Source organism: Corvus brachyrhynchos, unplaced genomic scaffold (assembly GCF_000691975.1).
Source record: "Corvus brachyrhynchos isolate BGI_N302 unplaced genomic scaffold, ASM69197v1 scaffold547, whole genome shotgun sequence".
Lineage (NCBI taxonomy): Eukaryota > Metazoa > Chordata > Aves > Passeriformes > Corvidae > Corvus > Corvus brachyrhynchos.
Window position 1 is genome coordinate 298454 of NW_008239104.1, and position 27867 is coordinate 326320.

The window sequence follows — 27867 nt, forward strand, 5'->3', positions numbered from 1 at the left end:
AACAAGTTCTTTGTTCTCTCCAAACAAGTTTGGCTGTGTAGCAACTTTCAATCCACCCCTCAGTGGTTAACGGACAACAAACAATACCTTCTTTGATTGCCTTTGCTAGTTCTCCATGAAAAGCTATTATTCCCAATAGTGATCCTTCAGCACCTCCAGCACAGACATTCATTCATTCTGATAATTACAGTTCATCACTGGCAATACTCATTTACTTGATAGGTAGCCAGCCTTTGAGATCGATTTGGATCAAAACCAGCAGCAGAAATACCTGCCCCTCTTCTGACACACAAGTACTGTAGAAGCAAGAGATACGGTTGTAAGATAGGACCATATTGCAGAGAAGTTGCTGTGTCACCAAGGTTGTAGTTGCTCTATGTCACACAGCTACACCTCTACCAAAGGCAGCTGAGACTATCTCAGAGCCCCACACACTCATCTGTTTTATTTTTGTTTAATTGATCTACTTAGCTTATTATTTGACTTAGAATCTTCAAATATTTATGTAAAGGCTTATTTTTGATGCTTCAATTCACCTTTAAGGCTGTGTCTGTAGTATGAATATCTTGGTGATATTAACTAATTTCATGTCACACAAACAAATTCCTCCCAGCATAGACAGAAAATTTTAAGCATACTGCAGTCCGTCTCAGTAAAACAACCTGTAGCAGTGGACTGAGGGACTGGTATTGCTAGAACAACAGCATCAGTTAGAAACTGCAGATATTTATAGTCCCTGGCAATAACATTGTGTCAGAAGATGCTACTCAAGTTATGCACAGCTTGAACTCTTTTGAAATTTCAAAGCTGGTAGTAAATATAATGAAACTTCCTTCAAGCAGATATTTGATTCTCGGTTGACAGATTATTTACAACAAATCAAAGCTTTGAGTGTAAGATTATTACAAAAGAATAAGCTGACTTTCCCATTTTAGAGGGGATATTTGATAATGAACATCACAGAAGAATAATGTCCTTACAAAGGAGTTTGCATCTTTACTCACTTTCAGACCCATCACAGTTTGCTACGTCAGATACTCCTCCCCACCTTTCACAGTGCATACACCACGCATACTTTTCATTTTCTCTTTCTCATTCCCATACATATGCAGGCATGCATACCCTACAACACTTTTCACTAATAGGGAGGAATAAACAGCTTTACTTAATGTGAACAACCTTTACTAATACAGAAAATTTAACTTTCAGACAAGCAGTGTCAATGTAATACGATGCCTAGAAAAGTAATGTAGAGCCACTGGAGGAAGTATGTGTCATTTATTTCATCCCGCTGCAAAAAGAGCCTTGCTTTGCTAATTTATCTTTGGTTTCAAATGGATGCCTAACTATAAAAACAATACTTCCAAAATGGAAAAAAACTCCACCACAAAACCAGCCACATTTCTTCTGTAACTATATAAAATGGACAGAGCAGTATAAATGTTCAGGAAGGATCAGACAGCCATGGAAAAGTTTAGGCTGAAAATGATCTCCAGAGGTCATCTAGTCCAACCTGCTGCTCGAGTCTGGACAGAGCAGTATAAATGTTCAGGAAGGATCAGACAGCCATGGAAAAGTTTAGGCTGAAAATGATCTCCAGAGGTCATCTAGTCCAACCTGCTGCTCGAGTCAGTGCAAGTGTCAAAGTATAATCAGCTCTCTTAGAGCCGTTTCCAGCCATGCTTTATAAATACCTGGGGATGTGGACTCAACAGCCTCTCTAGTCAACCTCTTCCAGTGCTAGGCATTCTTACTGAGATTTTTTTTTCCTTATGGAAATTGAAATGTCCTTGAACACAAGTTACAACTGTTGTCTGCCACAGCATACCTCTAAGGAATGTCTGGCTTCATCCTCTCTCTGCAGACCCTTAGGCACCAGAAAGCTGCAGCTGCATCCTTCCCTTTATCTTTCCTCTCCTACTTGAAATAACTTAGTTCCTTCTGCCTCATCCCAAATGTCATATAATCCAGGTGCCACTTCTGCCATTTCTTTGCATTTTGCTAGGATCTCATTTATACACGAAAAACATGCCTAAAAATCTGATCTAAGAATCACTCATTCTGGTTTATTTCCTAGGAGAAAAGTAATTTCTCACAACAAGGTTAGAAACACCCCCAGCTCATGCTGAGGTCAAAGGACTGAGAAGAACCCTTTGGAGAATGAGAGCTGATGATGAAGCAGAAAAAACAAAACGTCATCTTTCACAAAAGCAATTTTTTCCCTTCTCCACTGACAACTAGGAAGTCATCACTATGTGCCAAACTTCTGTTGAAACCCTTCTGCCTCAAAAAAGTTCTACCTGCCATTGAGGAAGATGCTTTAGGATTGTTTCATACACATCTTCTAAGCGTCATTCATAGAACAAAAACACTTATAAATTCAGACACATTTGGAAGTTCACAACTTTTCTAAACAAAACCAGGAAGTTCTCCTTAGCTGTGTTTTAAAACAGAAAATTAAGTACGAGCACTGCACATAGTGCAATTTAAGCAGCTCTGAAGACAGAGAGGGACAGAAAATAGATTTTAAGTATTAAGCTGAATTTAAAAATGCCCTGAAGATTTCTGCTTTCAAATACAAAAGCATATTAAGAAGCAGCATCCATTCCCTCTCCCAACAAGCGAAACTGCAGCTGCAGCATGCCACCTTGGAGTCCACCATAGGGTACTGCTACAAGAGTAATCAGATATGCTTTTGTCAGGGTTCTTTTTTAACTACTATCTACTTTTCTTAAAAATATATTTGCAATATTACAACTTTTCAGTGTGATTTGTATATTACCTGTAACAACACCACAGTACTGATTCTGAGAAGGTGGCTTTTCAGAAATTTTCTCCTCTATGGATCTTTTTCGTCTGTACACCCTGTGTGCATGTCCTGTCACAGCCAAAGTGCGGTTGAGTGGCTCAATAAATATGAAGTCCTCATTAATCTGTATAAACCCCATCTGCAAAGGAAAACAAAAGGAACATATAAGGTAAGAATTTATTGAGTTGTGCACAGTCCTGCAGGAGGAAAAAACCCCACAAAACTCCATTTAAGAAAACACTTTGTTTTAGTAACCTTATGAGCAAAGTGAGTACCTTTGTATTTTACAAGTTTTCTACTTAAATGAACCAGAATAAATTTCATTTATTTCAGCTAAATCTGGGTGGGTGGGTGGCTACATGCCAGTAGCATATGCACAGTAAAAGATATGGAATGTTAAAAGTTTACTTTGGGAGACCCAGGGGGTCATTTATATATGTAGAGCATGTACAGAAAAGTCTATACACTGGTTTTATTGTTTATTATTGTCACATTTTTAGATAACTATATTTAATGATATAACAGGAACAACATAAGGCATGTGAATACATCTTGAACAAATGTGAGGATGGAAAAGAATTCTCATGGCTCTCTTTTTACTCTTTTTCAAACTAAGAAAACCCAAAACTATTTAAAAAAAGGCAGAAATACACCTTCTTGGTTTCCAGCAGTTACACCAGAAAAATATATGAATACAGCCATTTAGTTGGTTAACTCTTCCCTCATCCCAACATATTTATACACACAAACATACAAGAAAAGTTAACACACCAGATGCACATCTAATATTACAAGACTGTAGCCAAAGCTAAAAAAATAATACTGTAAAACATACTTACATAAATACCACACAAATAAAACTCAGCTCAAACTGTTAAGCTGCCAATGCACACAAGTTCCTATCAAGAGTAAAGCTGGAGACAGCAAGGTTTTGTGGGGTTTTGTTCCCCACATCAGCATGACTGACAGTTAATTTCCTCATTCTCTAAGCTTAAACCTGTTAAACTGTTTTGCTACAGAAACAAAACAATGTGATGTATTTGGCTAAGAGAAGCAGAGAGCTCTTCTGTATGTTTCTATAGCATCAATGGAGAGAAACAGAAAATAAGTTTGTTCTTCTGGAATTATGTAGGTGCCATTATCACACTGGAAATCCTGCCTGACAGATGAATAAACCATCCAAAAATATTCTGACCCAAGGAAGAAAACTAAACCAAAATTTTTAACTGGTACAAAACACAATTTCATTCAAACACAATACTTTTAAAAGAAAAAACCCAACAATCTTTCTGCACAATCACATGAAATAAATGTCAATACATACATTTAATTTTTTCAATCAGCTACACTACAGAATGCTAAAGAGATGTTGAAAGGTCATCACTAAAATTGCACACAAACGCAAAAGTATCTGGGGTTTTGGCTGTTCCTTTTCCTTTTTGCATTTACATTATAGGTTCAGTTCACCAGGAACTTTAAATGTCACACACTGGAAGATTAGCTAGGAATGTATTGCTAATTACTTTCTGTACACCTACAAGATAACACTTCCATGTATCTTGAAAAATGCTACTTTTACATAACAATTAAGCTTGTCTTACATAAACTATAAATGATGTGAAATGATTTTTTATTTAAAAGCATAGTTCTCAAACATCAGTAAAATGCACAAATCACTTTTCATTTTATTTTTATGTCTGATGTTGAATTTCACTCAGGCATAGATTATTTTACTTTTTTTAATAATTATTTAGTATATGAAAGATGGTGATAAACTCTGAATATAGAACAGGAACAGCAGCCCATTAGGTGGTGCTGCAAGTTTCCCCTGTCCACCAGCAAAAAGCAAGGCCTTAGTCCCTCCTGAACAAAGACTCAATCATAGAACATTTGCCACATTTCTTCCGTCTTCATTCTCTTTGCTGCAAAATGAAACCCGGGCTTTAAGATTATGTCCTTCAGATTGCCACCTAGACATACTGAAAAGTTTTGCTAGGACCAACATTTAATGTTTTCTTCCAGGTCCTTGCATAGACTGAAGTTTAATTCATTGGCAGAGAAATCCAAAACTTATTGCCTGTTTCCTGAGCCAGAAGTTAAAGAACTGAACGGTGATGTAAAGTTATATGTATACATATGGGTAATTCAAGACAAATTTGGATAACCAAATAATCTCTGATGCTATTTTGACTGCTTTTAAAAAAAAAAAAAAAAAAAAAAAGAAATAATTTCTCCAACTTTTGGATAATCTCACAGGTAGAAAATGGTAGATGAAATGGTAGCCTTGTCAACCATGTCCTTATTTTTTCATAAGCATTACAAATACAGCTAAGAATATCTTTTAACAAAGTAAACACAGAAAGCAGAGAAGTCAAAGACATGCATTAAAGCATTACAGTTTCAACGCATTTTCATATATTGAATGCCAGGACCAATTACAGCCTTTAGACAGTTCAAATGGCAAAACTTCCATGTCATGAAAATGTACAGCAAAACAAAGATTAAAAAGATGGAAAAGCAAAACCCTAATATCCATCTGGGATAGAACTGTGAATTCTGACTAACTGACCGATCTTCCACCAGCTTCATCTGAAAAATTACCACTGCTCACAGCTGCAACTAAAAAGCCCATCAGGATGCTGGACTTATCTCATGTAAAGGTAGCTGTCCTGGGTTGCAGTGTATTCTATTACCATCCCCATCAGCTGTTGAAATCAGATGGGGCAGTGTTTCCTTACCTCCTCCACCCAGACTATCTTTCTGTTAATTGCCCATCATTGTCCTGCCACCTGACTCAGAGATAACTCCCTCCAGACTATCTTCTGTTAATGAGCCTAATCAACACTTGGCCTCATGACTCATTACCCCATTGTGAGATGCTCCACCCAGAGGGAGGAACCAAGCATCCCATCGTGGATATAAGCTGGGACTCTGAACACCAGAGATGCTTTTCCACTGGATTTCCAGAGAACAGGAGCTACACAGCTACCACTGGACCTTCTGAGGAGGAATAGACCCTTCTTTTTCTACAGGATCGCCACTTTGGGAGGACTGCAGCCACCATTCTCCCAGACTGCCACCACCACCCTGACTAACAGGGTGCCAGATTGTATCCTAACTCTGTCAGTTTAACCCAGTGTTATCTGCTTTTATTGTTTTTTCTTTCCCCCTCCTTTTATTTCCCTATTAAATTGTTATTCTGACTTGGTGTCTCCCACTAGTTTGTTTTCAAACTAGTACAGTAGCATAACATGTCGCTCTTCCCCCTGCTTTATCAAGTTTCTTACCTGAAAAAGACCCCCAAACTTAAATGTAGTACACACATCTCAGTAAATTTCAAGCCCATCCTAATCTCATTTGGCAAAAGTATCCTCAAATTTTGTAGGTATTGATGAACTCAGTACTTGCTCTGTGTTTATTTACTTTATGCAGTAAAGAGAGACATTAAGTGTAGGGCAAAATTCAGATAATGGGCAAATAAAACTTGGCTTGCAGAAAATTAATTTTTTGCTAAATTTGGATAGTGGGAAACCAAGACTAATGAAAACAACACCTTTCCCCAGCACCCTGAGTGGTGAGGGCAGGTGGGGAACAGCGGGTGTGGTCAGCATGTTACAGTTTCTCCCTGCTGCAGTCAACTCTCCACTCTCTTGTGAAGCAAATGTACACAAGTGAGCAAGGACAGGCTGTACAAGACTGTACTTTTTCATGCTCCCACCATACTGTCCAAGGCAAGTATCAATGGGAAAAATGCATTCCTATCATATGCAGAAAATGTATGTTTCTTACTACACATATTGCATCCATCAGTGCCAAAATATTAATGTCACATTTGCAGTGTAAAAATGAAAGATCCTCTTCACTGTACCATGCAAAAAACCAAATCTTCTTTACAAGTTCAATAGTTACTTGTTTTGAAACATAATCTGGTATTAGGCTTTGTACTATTTGTCAGATGTCCCAAAACTGAGGATATATTCCTGAGTAAACAGGCAAAATCTTTGATTTATGTATCAGTATCCCCCTCTGAAGGTGGTTTTTCCCCATGATTTTAAAAATCCAGATTTAATTTAGTATCATGATTCTAACAATTCTATCAGAACCTAACTTCAGCTGAAATACAACAAAAAGTCTCCAGCTCTTACTAAGGCAAATAATAAAGCAAGCTCAAATAACTTTTCAAACTGTGAAAATAACAGTATAAGAACTCTGTAAGCTTATATTATTCAAATGCTCTACCACTTTCCGTCTATAAGGACCTTCACTGCTGAAGGCTGAAGAAACGTAAGTGCCAGCAACTTCTGTTGTCAATTAACTGCATTTCACAGCCGTGCACATCATATACACTGTGCTTCTCCTGGAGGTTTTCCCTACCTGTCTGCTCACTCCACCTTGCTGCATGGAGATAGGAGACATCACAGAGGGGAGAGAGTCAGTATTATCACTGTTGACTGGCTTTCAGCTGCTGACATAGTGTTCAATCCAATCCTTTCTGGGATCTTTTTTAATCCTAGGGCTGTGTCTTATGGAAGAACACATACCTGCACAATACTACACATTATAGCCCTGAGAGAGGAAAAACATTTAGACTGTTATGCAGAGACCACTGGGTTAAAAGCATGTATTCAGGTACTAGCCCCCAAATTTGAGGTCTGTGGAAACAATTTTTCCATGGCTTTAGAATCCTTCCAAACTTCTCCACTCCCAGTCTGGTTTAAGATACACAGTACCCTGAATTCTTAGGAAAATCATTCTCTATAGGATGCTGCTCTCATGTTTAAGAGGATGACTACTTTTTTCAAAACAACCTGATGATGCACAAAGATGCAGGAAAACATTTATGTTGTTACTCAGCAGCACTCACTACGCAACTCACAATTAAACAGGTGTCATGGCTTAGCATAGTTTGGTTTTTTAGTAAAGAGGGCTCCATCAGCTACAGACATGATTCGCTTGCAAAGAGGTGCTTACAGCTTCCTCTACAGCTGACAGAACTTATCAACTGGCTAGTTTGAATATTGGCAACTTTTAAAGCCACTTAAGAAGCTTGACATGCCTCTGTGATCCACATTTAAGAATGAACAGAGCCCGGGAAAGCTCTCTTGTCTTCCAGCTTTCGGACAGGTAGCGTGCTTCCTAAATTCATGGTGGCATTTTAAAGTCAGATATTTGGTCACTGCTATCAGCAGTGAAACTCATGAACCAGTTAGAAGCCAAGTGCCACAGCTTTCTGTGCAACACAACAGGCTGGTCATCAGGTTCAAGTGACCACTTCTTCTACATGACAGCTACTCTCTGTTCTTATGACAAATACCAGCTGGCTGTAGACTCTTGCAACTCACACCGTCACAAAGTTCCCTGGTTCAGCTTGTGCCACTATTTTCAGAAATGTCAGTGCAGTTTCAACTACTGCATACTTGACCTTTGACCACCAGAAGAATTTAGGAGAACTGACAACCCAACTATTAAATGCTGAAACTATGTGTTCCATCCCCCTTTCTCTTCCTTTGCCCAGGAAGCTATTGCCCAGTTTCTGGTTGACTAGTCTTTGGCTTAGAAGATCAAAACCACCTGAACTTAAGAAACACCTGTGACAAAGGAAAGCACACCTCAACTCACGAGAAGATTGAAAGACCGTGTATTCTATGAAAGAAATAAAAACCCAGCAGGAAAGACCCCTTGCTACAATCATCTGCTATTGATTGTAGCACCCAGTTTGTTCTGAATAATACACAGTTCGTGTGTTATTCAGAACAAAGGACACTGTCTTGAGGGAAGCATCAGCTCAGAGAACAATTGGCTGATTCCTCTAGCAACTTACCTACCACAATGGAATTTCAGCTTTGTCTCAAAGTCATAAAAAGCCATTTAATCTTCTTACTCTAGGCAGAAAATCAAACGTACTAAAATATATTAATATATCACTCATGAATTGTAGGTTTGCTTATAAATTTCACTTGACTATTGAAACAAACTCAGCTAAACTCAATGTGCTAAGTCAAGCCAAATTTTTTCTTTATGTCATAGGCAGCATGCATTATTTCATTATTGTCATTACAGCACCTTAATTGTCACTGCTTAGGTCCTGTAGTAATGGAAAAATAATGAATAAGACACAATGGAGAATACAGATGCAAATTGCCTCTGTATTTTAATGTCTTAGATCCACACATCAAGTCCAGTCCCCTATGCATTGGAGATTTTTTAAAATAGAGGGTTTCTTACATTTACTCTTATAACACAAATCTTTTGTCAGACTACACTTCCTTTTACATTTCCTTGCTGCTACTGTTAAATAAAACAGTTTCAATACAACTGCTCTCTATTATTTTACTATTCTTATTTGAAATGTTTCATATTTTTCTCTTCTAACAGTTGGAAATCTTTCCAATATTACAACTTTATTGATTCATGGCCATTATTTTACACCCATCTGATCCAGGGTCTACATTGCTTTCCTTCTGGGCCAGCTTTCCAGCCAGCTTTCCAGGTCCCTTGATACTCACTCCGAAGTTTTTATAAATGGTAATCATACTGTACTGCAGTTTCTACTGTGTGATGACAAATACACTAGCCTATGACTGTTGCTTGATGAAGCAGGCTTTACTATAACTCTGAGATTAGCTCAGCTGGTTAGAGCCAGGTCCTAATAGTATCAAGGTTTGTGGGTTCAATACCTGTATGGGCCACTCAAGAGTTGGACTTGATCCTTGTGGGTCCCTTCCAACTTGGAATATTCTGATTATGTCATTATCCTTGTAACCACAAATTAATTCCTCTCTCTGAACATCAGCAAACAGAACTGCCAGCCACATTTCAGCTATCATTGCACTGCAAATTCATGAAATGAGAATAAAGTTTCTGTATCTTCACTTAACACCCTCAACCAATTACATATGCTTGATGGCTCATAATGATCCTGTGATCAGAAAATACACAATCTTTACACAATCTTTTTTTCCCCGTCACTGTCAGCTAATTCACTAGTCTGTAAAGCAAATGTATAAATGTATAAATGTAGTAAGTCACAAATAGAAGCAACTTACCTTTGGTCGGGCCACAGCCTTTGGTCTGTTTAATTCTTCTATGCCTCCCAGCTCTGAATTTACCACTAAAGGAGAGTCAAGTTCCCAAGTATTGTTACTGACCTTACCTCTGGCTCACATAAAGCATCTGAACTAGGTTTTTCATGACTAGGGACCGAGCCTTCCAGCAATAGACAGGTTTTCTTCCTTTGAAAACATTTATTGTCTAAAACATTGCCTTCTCTCCACATTAATATGAACAATAGTCACACTGAAAACCAAGCAAAATTTACTGGAACTCTTTCTCTCACTCTGCCAGTTAAATTTGTGAGAATTGGACTTCAGAGCAATCATAGGAAGTTACACCAAAGGTACATCTTCCACTGAAAGCCAGATAGCTTCACATGGAGAATGAAGTCCTTAAGAAGTGGGAAAGCACAGAACAACAAATATAAACATAAAAGGATGACTACAGGTAACACAATTCCTACACTTTGCTATTTCCAGCGTATTATTTATGGTCATGGTCACACCTAACATTCAGTTTTTATAAAAATATCTCCTTGCATCTCAATTTCCTAGATCTAACTAGTTTTATCTGTTAGTCTTTGGAGCTACTTACTTTTCCTAAGGCATAAGGCAAGAAACATGATATGGTGGTGAAAATTGTTTCACCTAAGTAATGTGCCCACAAGTTCATTACAACATCATGCATGCTTAAAAAAAAAAAGGCAAATTTTAAGAGGTTGACTGAAATTAAACATATGTTGCAGTTTTCACAGATTTATTGCTTCAATAGTACATTGTAAATGGACTCCACTGTACACTCTTATTTTGGCAGCAGTTATCCTGAAGAACAGTTTAGCTGTAGTTTTTTTCAGTCATATTAGTTGTGTAAAAACACTGGAATGGCCTCAATGTTTTAAAACAGAGAATTCATCTCAAACACTTTAGAATCTTGCATTGAGAGGGCACAGAATAGTATAAGCATACATGAAAATTTTCAAAATCTCTAATGCAATGTAACTCAAATTTCATAAAACTAAACCTTAAAAGATAAATAGGCACTGATGCTGAGTGAAACCCTACAGTTCTTATGATGACTTGTTCTGGAAAAACTATAGAAATCTTATAAACAATTACTACTGTACACAGACTGTCTCATGAACTGTACTTGCATGTGCTGTTCTTTCTCTCTGTAGATACAAGACTAATCTTTTCCAGTTTGAGGTAATCAAAGTATCTTTAATAATAATTCATTGAAAACTACTTCCATAAGGCAATTCTAAGTGCTATTTTCAAATGCTTAAAACCGAAAAATAACAAATATGAAACATAAACTCCTAAAGCTAAATGTACCATTTCTGCTGTACAGCCTGTTTTTCAAAAAAATGGATGGCAACCAAACCAACTGTGTCTAACTGCAGGTAACTCATTCACACAGTGTCACATGAAGATAATACTGTTATGCGTGATATGCACTATAGGTAATAGTAACCTCCAGACAATTTAATATTTTGGGGCTTGAACAGGTATGACCAGACAAAGAATGTCATCTATGAGCCAGATAAAAGCATAGAGAACAGCAATAGCCAACAGGAGTTCCAGCATCTTCACTAAAGTCATAGAATGACAGAAATGTATTTATTTATCAGAAAGAGCTTTGTGAAATTCATCTAGGATGAATGCCAAGCCTAGCTCCAGTCCCTGGGACAGATCCACCCCCAGCACTAGTACAGACTTCATATTACTTGGATGGATGGATGGATTGTGAGAAGATCGGTTAAAATGGTCCTGGTGGTCCTTGAGGGCAGTAGGTATACAACAAAGGATCATACGCAAATAAAGATAAAAAGCCTAATGAAAATTTATATAGCCTTCTGTAGTGTAACATACGATCAGTGTGAAAGAAAATTAATACAACTATTTTTGTCCAAAGTTTTTTAAAAAAATCCACAGTAATGCAATTCTGAATGAATAATAGAAAATTGTAGTGTTACGATTTCTGAAAGATATAACTTCTAAAAGCTTGTTCAGCACTTCCTCAGTTTAGGCCAAATAACCCCTATAATTCTGTTCTGCTGAAATTTGATTCTTTCCACTAGTAACAACTGACCTATGCCATTGCCTGCATCAACACCCACACCTCCCCTAGAGGGGAGACATAGAATCATAGAATCACACTTGTCTGTGATGTTTTACTAAGTCATTAATCAGTTGTCCTGATCTCTAAATTCTAGTCCAATTCTATTATGTAGTTTTATTCTGTCTTTGCTTTAAGTTTTGAAATCTCGTCTTGTTCTATCATCAACTTGCAATCTAAATTTTGCCAAGATACTTATGTATTCTTAACTAGCATTCAGTTTGGGGATTGTATGTGTATACACAAAATACTAAAAATCTGAGCTATTCAAAACCAGTGGCTATATTTTAAAAATTTGATAGAAATCACCATTTAAAGTCTACTTTTCAATTGCAACATCTACAAAACAAAGAACTGCAGTTGCATGGTAACATGCAAAAATACTTGAAAAATACTTGACAGAAGCAGAAATACTCTAAATGTTTTTTTTTCTTGTTACCATGTACCATTTACAGCTAAAATTACTGTGTAAATAAATGTATTTTTTTACTAAGTTGCAGATATCAAGATTCTAGATACGCAGCTATAGAATAGTTTTAGGTCTACTAATCTATCAAGTGTTTAGGTTCTACAGCCTTTCAAAGAGGAGGGAAAGGAAAGGGGAGAGACACTACAAAATATAGAGATGGTCTAGAAATTTGGTGGTCTAGAAATTTGCAGTACATGAACTTCCATTTTCCTTTCACCAAAACAGTTTCATGTTCACTCAATAAAAGTATTCCACAATTACATCTTTAAAATCATAAATCCAAAATTATTAATACTTTAAGGTTCATACTTAGATACTACAAACTAAGAATTGCCCACTTAGCACAGGCATGTTCTTATTTCTTTTCTTTATGCAGCATTCTGGAAGTTTATGAGGTACAGAAAGCCTACTACTCCCAGCACAGGTAACTTAATTTATAAAATTTTAAAACCAAATTAGGATTTCTGATCCAAGTGCTACAAGGTATTGTTGAAATGAAATTCAATGTATGTGACGGTCAATTTAAAACCTATTTTCAAGACACACAGGATTAATGACACACTGAAAATACCCTTGATTTTTAAACTAATTAAATTGAAAAACTATTTTATTCATTTACTACAGGCAATTATACAAGTATTGACTAATATGATTAAGGAAAGAGACAGCTATTGGCAAATCAGACTTCATCAGTGGTGCAGCTACTTAATGTTCAGAATATCCATAACTGCACTCAAGGCACACTTTGTAATCCTTAAGAAAACAAGCACAACACTTTCATCCTTAGATGCCCAAACAAGGCAACCATGACTATGTCACAAAAGACATCGGCATATGTAATGTGCCAACCCATTACATAATTTTTTTTTTTTTAATCTCTTTCTGATCATCTCTCCCTTCACTCAGTAGCTCCTACCCTTTATCTTAGAAGGCTGAACTGATCAGTAAAACTAACTAGATCTTGGAATTATTCCTCTCTCTCAAGTAGTTTTTCTTCTATTACAGAAGAAACAGAAGCTCCAAGGAAGGGCTGGAAAGCCTTAAAGGCTGACTATTTAGTCCAATAACATAAGATGAATTACCAAAATCATAGAATGATTTGGGTTGGTGTTGTGGCTGGTGAACATACATTACAAGGGACAGAGAGTTTTCAGTAAGACAAGACCCTAGTAACACAAGAACCATTTATGTTAGGGCAACCAAAAAACCTTCTCCCAGGATGCTTGTCTGTTCTGTTAATCTATCCCAGTTTGGATTCCCCGGTTGGCTGTTGGCCTCTACCCCTCGTCACTCCCCCAGAGTTCCCCATTGGTCCCTGTTCCCTAGTCCTGCCTTTTCCCCAGCCCCGGATAAAACTGTGAGCTTCAGGATCATGTTCATATTTGCTGCTGCACCCTTTGACAGTGTAGCAGGAATAAATGCTCCGGCCAGAACACACGCAAACGCCCTTCTCGACTCTTTGCTACCGACTATAGTACTGAACCCATCCGTGCTTCTGTGCGTGCACATGGGACCCCACGGAGCCGAGCAGGGACAGTATTAGGTTGGGAAGGACTTTAAAGAGCATCTCATTCCAACTCCCATCATGGGCAGGGACACCTTCCACTGGACCGGGCTGCTCAAAGCCCATCTAGGCTGGCCTTCAACACTGCCAGGAATGGGGCATCCACGACTTCCCTGGGCAACCTGTTCCAGCACCTTACCACCTTCTGAGCAAAGAGTTTCTTCCTAATTTCTAATCTAAATCTACCCTTTTTCAGTTCTTAAGGCATTTCCCTTATCCTGTCACTCTAAGCCCTTGCGAAAAGTCCCTCTCCAGCTCTTTTGTAGGCCTACAATTAGATCAGAAGCAACTTTCTCAATTATAGAATGTTAAAAGGGAAGACAAATGAGGCTGTTGTTATGGCCGTGATGACAAACCTCAATCAGCTCTGGCCAATATATGCTTAATAAAACAAGATACAGTATTCCATCCTAGCTGGCTAAACACTAATACTCAGATCTGACTTCATACCGATTTGGATCAATGATAGTGCTTTGATAGTAAAGTTTTTACATAATTAAGATTCTGAATTTATGCTATGTAGCAAAATCCATTGCCTATAGCTTTATGCTACAAAATTAATTTATTTAAAAATAACAAGTAATGAATGGAGCTAGAGCTACTAAGACAACTAGAAGGCAATGTCTGTGCAAAAATAAAAAACTGGCCACCTAACTTATTCCCCTTCACTTATATTAAAAAATTACTATTACTGTCTCAGAAATAATTAAAATTCTATTAAAAGAACATAAAAAATTTCTATACTCACAGCTCTAAATGATCATCTACAGACAGAAACATTTTTTTTTAAGAAAGTTCTTTCAGTGGTCTCCCAGCATTTTGGTTTTCAGGTTTCATATTTTGATCTGTCCTTATGAGGGGTACAGAATTAGTTTTTCATTTTTCTCAGTTCTCATTTTCATGTAGGCATATGTTCCAAGAAGCTGGAAGTAATAAAAGGGCCATGTCTTCAGTTTGGTTCATTAAGAACACAATGATCAGAGCTGACTGTGGTTGAAGCACAGTTTCCACATGAATGAAAAAAACTAACCACCATTACAAAAGAAAGCATTAACCAACTATCAAGGCTGCTAAACCTGAGGAAAAAAAACAAAAAATATCAAATGCTTGCATACTAGGGACAAAGATCTGCATTTTGTCCCCTGTACAATCCTGTATTAAATATAAATTTTATGTGGTTGCATGACTTCAACTCCATTGTTGGTGCATGCACCAACTGACGCATAAAAGGGCTTCCTGTCTGTTGCCTGAAATGTTCTGAAAAGCCTTACTTTATTTTGCTTCAAAAGTATGCTGGAGCAATATGTTCAACCAACCACAGACGACTAATATAGGCCAATAAAATAAAACTACAATCAAAATGAAAAATCAAAATAGAATTATATTTTAACAAGCCTGGCACAGCCCTTTACTTGCAGAATTCAAAAAAAATCGATTTTTAAAACAGCCACCTAACCTGTAGATTGTGTCTATCATTTTGTCCTAACTAAGTCATGATATTAACAATCGTTTGGTTTTGTTCATCAAGTAAATGCTATATAAAGTGGAACACAACCACTGACTTACTGTTAAAAAAAAAATAAAATTCACAAACCCAGCCATAACTCCTTTCCAGAATAAATACAAGAGTTTCTATAAAGTGAGCCAGGATTTAAAAAACTTTATTCCATAAAACTTAAGTTAAAAATTCTTTACAATAAGCTGGTTTAGTGATATTTCAGATCACTTATTTCACAGCAATGTTTCAGTCGTTATTAATACTGCCTAAGAAAGTCTCTCTGCGCAGCTAAGCGTGACTAGTTACAGAAAAAACAACATCTATGGAAACATACCACCTCAGGAAAAAATCCTTGCAATTAAAGACTCAATGCTCATAAAGACGTTTCTTTAGAACATTTTGGTGTAATATGAGTAACTTCAGCAATTCTTGTGGTAAGACTAAAAACCTCTCTTTTGGAATATGAATCAAAGTGCTGTACCTTTAGCTAATGAAACAGCATTAAAGCCATTTCTTTAGTGCAAGCCTGGATTTTATACCATCAGAATCTGAAATGGTACTTTATGGAGGAAATAATATAATAATACACAAAGGAGGAGCACTAAGCATTCTACACCTAGTCCCATGCAGGAGGTTAAACAGAAAATATCAACAACTGTGCAAGTAATCTCCATCAGATAAAACACCTAGACTAGTACCAAGAAGGCCAATACAAGGGATCCAAGCTTAAATTGATTCATCCATGTAAAATACTTAAATAGTGCATACCAATGAGTTACCATTGTTCAAACCCATGTGCTTTCATTGTAGCCACAGAAGGATATGGCAGAGTTCCAAAACACACCCATGATTGTCCATAGAGAAATTTAATCGCTGCTAATCCTTATTGAAATATCTATCCACGACTCCATTATCTTGGTTTCTTTCTGACAGAGAGGCTGATTTGCTCCGATTATTACTATTATTAAACATTATTTAATTCAAGGCAACACTCCATGAAACTCAGTTTCATTCAAATTTGCAATTTGCCAAAACTACTAACTGTGGAAAACAGTAATTCAAGAAAGGAAAGTAAAATATATTTATAGGTATAGAACTACAACAAATAAAGTTAGTCCTTCTATAAAATAAAGTTATGCTTAGGCTTTTTTATATCTGTCTAGAATTACATTAATCCAAAACAGTCAGCTTTAAGAGAAATAAACAAAACTCTTACAACATTGTTTTAAAAAGTTAAAAATATATAGCAGTGATATTCTTCTATGACTCCTAACTGAAATTCAGGGTTTTTTTTCCAAACTATACATAGTATTTTGCTTTCAACTTCTAAACCTAGATCCTCCTTTCTTTTTTTGAGGGAAAAAAAATCAATTTACCTTTTCTTGCACAAAGCAACTAAAGCTCTCCTACCCTCAGGAAAGAAGGTACAGTATCTAATTATTTTTCAAGAACTATTATTTAAACTAGAAGAATAAATATTTGGATTAAGGTTTTTTTCCTTTTAAGTTAGAGAGTTTGATTTTATGTGCAAAAGAACACAAATGGTGATCAGAATCGAGTTTTGACATTAGCATCTTGAACCAAGTACCATTAGTCTTGATTGGTCACTTTTAAGCAAAGTTGGTTAAATGAAATAAGCAAAGGATTTATTATGCAACATGAAATACAAAGGAAAGCAATTATTTCCTTCCATTATTTCCAATGCAAATGATTTAGTATTGAACGAAAAAAAAAAAAACAACCCTGAAGAGACATCCAAGAAATGTGTTGTTATTACTGTGCTTCCTTAGATAGGTTACTACAGAAGAAAACTAAGCTTTTTACATGCCTAATTACATCCATTTTACTCTATAAGCCCTCTTCTTCTTTAAACTCCCTCACTACCCTCATGTGTTTCTAAATAAATATTTGAGGTGAGGTCCACTGATGTCACAAAGAGACGAAAGAGATTGGCAATCTCTTACGTAGGCATAAAATCACTTAAGCAACTTCCTGTCTCCTACCTTACAACAAGATTGTCAGTTCTCAGGAGGTTTCAAAAGTTGTGCAAATTAGAAGAGTTTCACACACAATTTACAACAGAAACAGATACAGACAGCTTCATGCTTAAATGTATTTTTCAGAATTAAGACCACAATTAAATATTAAGAGAAAATGTGTCCCTTATGATGTCCCTTTTATTTCCTGTCTCCCAGTTTCAGAAGAAGACCAAAGCACTTCATACGTGCCTTGAAGAACAGTTACATCTGAGTTTTCAGGGTTATAATCCAATTGCCAGGCTAATCTGACAAAAACAAAAAAAAAAACCAAAACCAAACAAAAAACCAAGCAAACTAACAAACAACTAACAACAAAAACAAAACAAACAAGCAAAATTAAAAAAAAAAAGAAAGAAAAAAGAAGAGCACTCCAAATTTTAAGCACATCTGAAGCACAGTTTAACATTCTATACAAAAGACGGCATTACTATAATGGCTGTAGCCATCACTCGGGCACTTCTCCCACCCAGCATACCCTGAAGCCCAGAGGGACGTAACAGGACATTTACTTTGTACTGAAACATAAGAAGTTGTCCTCAGCTGAATTAACATCTTGTGCAGAAATAGCTGTATTTTCCTTAACTTACTGCTATCTAAATAAGCTTGACCTGACTTGACCCAGTTAAACTTCTGACATCTAATGAGAACTTAAGGTAGCACAGCTGAGATCATAAAACAAGCATATGCAATTGTTGGAAGATAATCACACAGAAACTAAATCACTTCACAAGTCAGTTTTGGGCACATTTCTACATTTTTGGATGCAAAACTCATTCAGAAAATAATTCTGACTGAAGTACTGGTAGACCCAAGAAAAACATTCAACAGCACCGGCTTCCAAAAAAATTTTACTTCTATTCACTTACGTGCAGATGTATGTATTACTAGCAGCTAATGTTAGGAGATTGATTTCTCATTCTAAATCAACTGTTCTAAAATTAACACTTGAAATATTCTTCATTCTTTCACTTCCAAATAATACTTATTGCTTATTTATGATGGCATATGAGAAGCAATAAAAATAAACAAGAAGACCAGATTGTCCAGGCAATGACATGTAAACAACAAAAAGTTAACTGAACTGTTAATGCACTGCAGATGCACATCTGATCTTAAAACTATTATGTTTTGGGCTATTGGTTTATAAAAATTTGACCAACTACTGCCTGGATATGCAATATAACACACATGTTCATGCACATGGCTCAGTGTAGTTCACACTACTTCCACTACATTGTTGATTCTGCAAGGAGAAACCAACCATGCTATATCCCTGAAGTCACCCGAGAGATCTGTGTAAACCAAGGAAAGACACACACTCCACAGAAAAACTTCTGCAAACACCTCACTCTGCCACAAATCCAAATGGCTTTGTCTCACTCCCATTTTTGAGGTATGATCACCATTTGAATACTACTTCTACACAACCCTTGGCTTTCACAGACTCCTCCTTGAATATTCTCACTTAACATCAATCTCACAGCTCTCGCACCTAATGCTTTCTATTGGTTTTTTCCCTATTTCCCAGCTCCCCCTATTTTTATGTTATTTAGCATGGAGACCATGGATGTTGCTCCTTTCTGCCTCCACCCCGTCACAATTCATCATTAACAACCACAATAATATCCACTCCTGCAAGAAAACATTTTAAAAAGAAAAAGAACAGTCCTTTTAACGTAATATTACAAGGGTTGCGACATGGAGAACATTTGGTTCTTTTAAAAATCCTGGTTCATTTGCTAGAGAAGAAACAATTGGCACATACATGAGATATATAAGCCAGGGATACATGTTCTGAAGAAAATGTTGGTTTCATTAACAGCAGTTGTAGCTGGGAGACACTCAGTGCTCTGCCTTTTCTTTTTAAAGCAGTTAACTTCAAATTAGGAGGCCAGAACTTCACTAATTTACTAATTTAATTAATGGAATTACCCAGTTTTTCTGATTTGCCACCTCACTTCTCTATCTTGAAAAATAACCTTGACAATTTTATACGTTAATTACAATGGGTAGAGATCTGAGATGATGCACAGCAATCTCAATTTTTTTTCAAATAAAGCCACTCTGGAGATAGTGTATTTCTCATTTCTGATTATCACTCAGAAATATATTTCAAAGGAAGTATTTTTACTGAAACTAAGCACTTTAGGAAGAAAGCAGGCTATTATAAGCAGGATTAGAATCACAAATCAAAGCTGTCTCAGGATTGAGCGACTGCACGATTGTAGGATAGCTCTTAGAAGAAGGAATCATTACCACATGGTCTGAGGCATTGTGGCCCAAAATCTCACATACCATGCCACAGCGTTTAATATTAAAGGAAACAGAGATTGTTATAGTTTAAAGGTAGTCTTGGCCTAAGTCAAACCTGATTTTCTAAACCTTTCAGCTTTACATTAATGTTAGTGTTCTCTGTTTAAAAGACATATCCTTCTTATGAATTAGGAAGAGTTCACAGATACACAAAACAAAAATCTGAACAAAAGATATTTCATCAGAAAGATAAAGAAAAATAGCAACAGACTGCAGCATCAGAACCCCAGCAGGAGAACAGAAACAAAGAGAGTTCATTCCTTTATCTTTAAGCAGATCTTTGTTGGTTTATGGCACTTAATGACAGTAATCGAACTTTTAAAGGGAAGCCATCTCCAGTACTCCTTTCCTTTATTAAAAAGAAAGAAAAGAAAAAACCAAACCAAAACAAAACAAACCCCACCCCACAACCTAGATTTAACAGTTTTGTTTGTAACTAACTCACTGTTCAGCTAGTTTGTTAATAGCATTAATAGTGTTTTGCTAGTTATTCAGCTGGCCACAGTCACTCCCTCCATTTTAATTTTCTTGGGCTTCTCTACTTTGTGTTGAGTTCTGCTTCATTACATTTTCAATGTGATATTTTAATAAAGGGATTTGAATATAACAGAAACACTACAATTACAGCAGCTAAGCTTTAGCTGGAGGCAAAAATGTGGCAGATGTGCCTCTGCCTAAGCATGCCAAAGTAACCCCATGTAAACAACTTTTTTTGTCCTGTTGGAAACCAGACTTCCTACGGATCTGGCTGCCCTCCTCTTTCCCACCTTCCACTGTCCTGTAAATCCAGGAGGAACAATCCAAATGAGTTTCAACACAGACAGTGAAAGAATGCATTCCTCCAGGAGCACTACCTCTTTTCATTCATTCTCCAACTAATTTTTTGTCCAATGCTTTGTTTTCCCAGGAATGCTTGGGGTTTTTTCTGAGGAAAAAAGACTCAAAACACTTTGATAACAGAGCAAACCTGCTTTCTGTTCTAACATTTCCACTCATGTCCTACCTCACTCATCTATTTATACTGATAAGAAATTTTATATTACCCACTTAAAGGTGTTTAAAACACAAATAAGGCACACTTTAAAATCAACAAAGCAAATCTTGTTGAACCTGTGAATTCTCAGAATGGGATACTCATAGAGTATCCTCATTCACACATTTATTTCTGTCCCCATCAGTAAAGTTTCATTTCTCTAACAAACTTGTAATGAAACAGTAGGCAGACTGCTTCTGTTTGTTCTCCCTTAAGATCCCAGGAAGCTGGGTGAATAGAAGGAGAGAGTGTGTACTTAATTTTATTCTGGCAGCCTGTAATGATAATCCTATTCAATTTTATAATCCTCCTCCTGCAATGTCAAACTTTAGCCTGTACATATCAAATGGACCATAAAGACTGCTAACAGTCTCTTTTCTTTACCCTTTTTTAAAAAAATTGTTGGTGATCTCTGTTTTCTAATGCTTACCACGAACATAAAAGAAGCTGTAATTGTCTCAAATTTCTTTTGGAAAAGCATCTGGTGTGGAAGTTACTCAATACGGATGTATAACTGCAAGGGTCACTGAGGTGGGGAGGAAGGGGCACTACATTTGGTTGACAAAAGGCTGGGTATTTAACCCATTTCAGCTTGCATGTTGGTACTGTATGATTCAGGATGTGTAATGGGGCAGTTGCATTCCGGCCTGATCGATACAAGAACTCTATGTAACTCTCAGAGCCTTACAGCAGGAGCTCACATGCTGTAACAGCACAGCTTCCCAGGGCGATGTATGAAGCCCAAATGTATGAGTTGTTCTGACCACCTCCTCCCAGAGGCGCATAAAAGCAGGGATACTCACAAAAGCAAGATTTTAGCTTGCATGTCCACTGCACAGCAAACAGACTCATTACCCACACCACACGCAAACAGCCTATTCATTCTCAATCCATCAGATCCTATGCCAGGAAAGGAGTTGCAGCAGGTTAAGTACTGCACTGCCACTGAAAGCTGTGCAACCAAAAGGTAGAAGCTCTCCAAAACTGTTTGACCTGCCCAAAAATTCAACTATACTTGCCATATCAGGCACTGTAGGACCCCAGAGTGCAGAGAATATTTCTCTGCCTGTTATGAAAGGTTCTACCCCCCTGGACAACACTGTTTTTGACCTTCGTCCATGGAGAAAATTGCCTACCCTCTGGGAAGAATTAGAATCTACACTGGTGTGAACTAGGTGATAGAATACTATGTAAGATTGTCAAAGGGTGAAAATTTAGAGGATTTGGGTTTGTTAATATAGTAAATAGATAAAAGCAAAAAACTTCAAAATGGAGGATTGTTGTTGTTCTCCAGACCCTCTTCTTCTACTAATCCATATTCTGCAGTAGAAGTAGTTTGGGATGATTGGATAAAGAATTCCTCAGCTCCTGTCTACGTGACTAGATGATTTATTATACATTGGTGGAAAACTAAAAATAATGTACACTTTTGGTGACCATTGGTTAATTTACCTTTAAAAAGGCTGTGTAATCTTGATAATTTGGCATTCTCCTGCATTCTCTGTTCTGTCTTCTTAATGTCTGGGTCACGTTAAGTGGCTCTATTTCTCTGATAAGACTTAATAAACAACTATCTGAAAGCAGAGAAGGCTGATGGCCCCGTTCGTCTCTCGGCATCCTGGCAAAGACTTCAAAATTCTCCCCCATCAGGGGAGGCATAATTAAGGCACGGTCAGTGTCAAGGCACTATTCTCATTGCAGGAATCACGAGGAAGTGTAACTAAGAACTATATTCACTGGGATTTTTCCCATATAAAAATGTTGAAACACTGAGGTTAAAATCCCTGTCTAGTAAGAAAGATGTCAAAACATAGATTCAGCCTTTTTTTGGGGTGAATCCTATCCCCAAAAGTGATTGTGTGCAGAATTGTAGGAAAATACAAATTTATTAATGGATTACTATTGTTCATTCCAATTTCATTCTGCTTATTCTGAGACAAGCTACGAAGTTAGACTGTCCTCAATGGACAGGTACAAAATAAAAATTCCAGTTTTCTAGAAGCTCCAGTGTCCTGAATGTAAGGGACATGTGAAATTAGAATATTATAAGAAATCTAAAATATTTTTAATCCATCATGTGTCATTCAATTACTAGTAGTTAATAACACTAATATTCAAAACCTAGTTTGTGTCAGAAGTAAAAAAAAGTCATGCATTTCCTGTAGAGGCGCTTCAGGTTTTATTCAAATCTTACTGAAGCACTTCCATTAGCCAATGAAGGCATGTAGGTTTTTCACATCCTTATTTACTTCTGTTTTATTGTAAAAGTAGAACATTGCAATCAGAAATATTAATTGAAATTCTGCTGTCCAATGACACTTGGCACATTTCGGCATGGCTCAGAACAACTGTCATCCATTCTTTTGCTTATGCTGGCAGCATTGCTTTGGATAGTGCTATGCAGGTGAAGTACTTGTCTATAAACTATCGGTCAGATTTTTTAATATGTGCTTGTTACTGGCAACGAGGCCTAATAAAAGCACCATACACTTCTGTAGAGAGAGCTATTCCCTGGACTGGAGATACGCTGAGACTTGTTCAAACTCACATCACTGTGAAAATGCACATTACTTTTAATTGCAAATAGTATTTTACACAGATTCATCAGAACTATAAATATGCTATTGCCTGATTCACTTTCTTAACATCCAGTGAAAATCAGATGAATTTCAAAACTTCTCTCCAGTAGATTAACCCAAATGTCAATGTTGTCTTCTCAGGTAGAGCTCCAGAGGTGTTCTGTTAGACAACCTGCTAAGAAGCTGAGCTGAACAGCACAGCGGTAAGAAGCTGCATTGTTCTGTCCGTCCTCTCTGTCTTTGCTCCTGTTTGCACTTCCTGAAAGTCTAAACATACCCCATTGCTTTAGAAATAAAAAAAGCATTCAAATCCTTTCTCTGCCTAAACAGAAATAGCTGTTCTCTATTTATTGCAAACTGTTTCAGCTGAAATAAGAAGAAACATTGGGGAAACGCATGCCTGTCAGTATACAGCCATAGAGTACTAGCTAAGGAATTAATTACTGAGAAAAAATTGTAGTAAAACCTCTCTTTTTGAAATGAAATGAGTAGGGGATAAAGCACACATCTGCCATGTATACAGCACTCTGTGGGAAAAGCAGTGAGACTACTTCAATTTCATTCTAGCAGTAGATAAAGAACCAGTAGTCTGATTTCTTAAGTCCACAGTAAATTTCTCCTACATCATGCTATAAAAAGAATTACCACATACATATATGTATTACCAGCCACAAATAACCTTTGACACAACTTTTTTCTTATTTCAAATATTATGGCAGAACACAAGCAAACAGAAGAAAAAAGCATTTAAATAATTAATGGTCCAGCTCTGCAATTCATCAGTTTCAGAACAGTCTCACTGGCATCAGCAGAACTGTTTACATCCTGGTATTTGGCTAACCATGAACAAAAAGCAGACAGTCGGCATACAGATGGGAGAATCCTTGGAAACCTCTCCTTTTTCCCAGAGCACCAGTGCAGAATCCCAAAATGTACTCAGAGTAAGTCCCACTGAGATTCAAAGAGATGTAAGCATCCACAAGTGTTTTACCAAGGAGCTGGAGAGGACTGTCACCATTGATCATGTGAGCTCTGAGATTGCACCAAAGTCACCATGATGAAGTTTCTAGATAGTCTATGCCTATCTCCAACCTTTAGATTCATTAGAAAATAACCACTGAGTTATGTTTCCTTCATTTGCCAGGTAAGTGGCTGGATGAAGACCACACCCGCAGTCAGAATTTGGTTAGTAATTACCTAGGAGTACAGCTTTCATTTCTCATTTGTGTTTTTGCATTACTTTCATGGTATGTTAGGAGCCCCATTATTATCACCCCTCCATACTGGTTCTTGGCAAGCAGCTTAAGAAAAAACACACTACTGAAGCTCTCAAAAACTGTGAAATAATATGGGGAAGCTTTAATGTTGTGCTGTATGTTAGATGCTTTACACAAGTACAACCACTGAAATATTAAAAAAGCATCTAAATTTCAGCTTCAGAGGGATAAGGCCCCTAACATCTGCATCAATATTCTTCTGCTTTTCTCTGTATAGAAGTAGAAGTTGATTTCTACACAGACTTTTTTTTCCAATTTCCTGAATATCATTGGCATGTCAGGTCTCTGTGCCTTGAGAAGTTGGAACGGACACCAGCATTCTGTGTGGATGGTACAACAGTTTCACCTAAGGCCTCTCTTTAATTTACTGAAGATGCAGTACCTTTTGACAAAACTAGTCCTACAGCAACAGCCATACATCTGTACAGCCAGGTACGACCTTTCCCTGCATATGATGGCCAAACCACTGCACTCCTTCACCCTTCCTCCTACATGGCAAAATCACTGTTGTCCATCAGACTACACTTAATGTACTTGGTGAGCAAAGACTCACTAAAAGGCCATTTCTGAAGAGCAGAATGGTGTAATCTAAGCTGCGTATTAGCCCACATTTTACCAAAATGTATGCAGCTTACTAAACCTAGCCCAAAGTCTGCTAAGCTTTGAAATGAGTGTATATCTAAATTCATATTTTCTCTGAAATGTCTTTATATTTAAAATGAAAAAATAAATTCTAATTCCAGTAACTACAATAAAATATTTGTGGGTTCAAGTTTCAGTGTTATTTTACATCTTAAAAAAAGAAAATGTAGTTTGAAATAGTGCTTGGTCCTATTTGCAGGGCCAGGCCTAGACGAAACAGGGTGGAATATGCAACGCATGTTAGGATGTTTTTTCAATACTCTTGGAAACTCAGCAACTTATATATGTAATAGAGCCCAAGCAATGACTGAATAAAGAATGACAAATAGCTTAGGATTTGTTATGACAACTTTGACATAATAGCACTGTGCAATTTTTTTTAACTATGCCTGACACAGCAACACTCTCAGGAAAAACTGCTGCTTAACTGTTTCACCACAAACAAGACTATGCAGTTGAGGATCATGGCAACACCAGTCAACATCAACAACAGTTTCCAATTCTGAGATACACAGAATACTTTATGTTTCAGCTGCAGCTTTCTAGATGGGGAACATGATCTGGTCACATGCATGCTTAGATGGCCAAACGCTTTGGAGTAAGCTGGTACTCCTAGTAAAGTCTAACAGAATCAAATATTACTAATGGGCCTCTTAAGAAACTGGGATCTATCCAAAAAGTGAATTTCAATTTTTATAACAAATCAGAGGTGTTACAGACATGCAATGATGTACATGGCTTTTGAGCAGACATAATAAAAAGGTGATAATTACTTCCACCAATTTCTTTACTAAGATTTTCTAACCTAATTTTACCCAAACACAATGTAGAAGGAAGTAAAACTGTCAAAATAAAATGGAGCACAGAAGTCAAATGCTTTTCATGAATACAAAACTCTTTTACCTGACTGCTTTCAAACTACCATCACTTGACTTTCAGTATTTTTCTCCACAATTAATTCTACTACCATGCTTCGGAAAATCTGACAAAATATCAATAATTTGATGCCAGCCACTTAGACTTGTGTGAAACTTGGCGGTGTCACTTTGCAGGAGTGCAGGCAAATATTTTATTTGGTGTCAATCCACCATTTTCAGTTTGTGTTGATTTTTGAATAAGTTCAAACAGGCAAATGAATAAGCAGTCAAAATTTCCACATTTTACCTGGTTTCACTTCACGGCCATACAAATAAAAAGGCACATCTTCAAGAATCAACAGTGGAACAAGTTAGATGTTCAAATTCAGAAAAAAAATACAAGAAAATATCTGCCATGTGGTTATGGTGATTTACACCCCAACCCCAGGATCATGGAGGATGTTAACCCTTTCTAGCACTGTTACTCTTTGTATTCTAAATTCTGTAATGTGCTGCAGGTACATGCATTTATGATGCTACATAAGGGCCACAAATGAGAAAAACAGTAGCAATAATCAGTTCTGTTTTAGATCCTGCCAGCATTCTGTACCATCGCAGGTAAACTTTCTTTCCACACTTTCCATCAACCCACAAGTACCTTAGGACTGCAGCTCTTTGGATCATCACTGCTGTTGTCAGTGTACCCTCTTTATCTGGCAAAAATCATGATTGATGCAACAGAAATAATAGCAGGAGAAACTTGTTTTAAATAAGAGAGGTATGCCACAGAAGTGGTAACAATTTAAAAGGTCTGACTGTATTAATATTTCTGCTGAGAACACACTCATTGCATTCTTCTGTGGAGGAGTTAAAAGGAAAGAAGTCCCAAATTCAAGTAACTACAGGTACCACATGTGGGAAGCTGTGAGGTAGAGAAAAAAGGCTGAAGAGATGAAAAAAGGAATAATGAACAGGAGAAAGGAGACACTGGTAAAATACTGGTAGAAATAGGAAAGACAGAACAGTTTGAAAACTGAGATAATACAAAGGAGGAAGATAACTTTAGAATACAGGATGAGAATGAAGAGAAAATGGATTACAGATGGACTGAAGGAGAGATGATGACACAGTGAAAAGAAAGGAGAGGGAGCATGGAGATACCTAATTACAGACATCCATGGACAGCAAGATAAAATTACAGATGGAGATGAGAAAAGTTTAAGAAAGGATGGTATAAGAAGATGGAAATCCAAAACCAGAAAGGTATGTATCTGGAAATGGGATAAATAATATCACTATTGTACAGGCTAAAAGCAGAATTATGGATCTGAGAAATGTTATGAGAAGAGTATGAATAGGAAAATTGTTAAGAAGAAGGGTAGGTACAGAGGTAGGACCCAAGATAATATGGAAGAAAGAAGACCTTAAAAGAATGGGAGTGAAAAGCAACAGATGAAGCAGACTTGGATGGAGACCTGGGTGCTACTGCTGCATGCAAGGTCATCTTACCAATCCACCACAGGTACTGAAGGAGGCGAAGGAGCCCGGGTAGCGGAGGACAGCACCACTGTAGTAACAGGCTCTCTCAGGTTGCGACTGTGCAGCACTGGGTGGACTTT

General features: G+C 37.1%; 1 protein-coding gene across 1 annotated transcript in view; it reads right to left on the reverse strand.

Moving 5' to 3' along the window:
* Nucleotides 1–27867, reverse strand: part of ADAMTS19 (ADAM metallopeptidase with thrombospondin type 1 motif 19) — a 145055-nt gene that overhangs the window by 108290 nt on the left and 8898 nt on the right. Inside the window, exons 4-5 of the mRNA XM_017739345.1 lie at nt 27758–27863; nt 2783–2948 (exon numbers count right to left, since the gene is read on the reverse strand). Of these exons, the coding sequence (XP_017594834.1) occupies nt 2783–2948; nt 27758–27863 (272 nt within the window). The remainder of the gene's footprint in view (nt 1–2782; nt 2949–27757; nt 27864–27867) is intronic.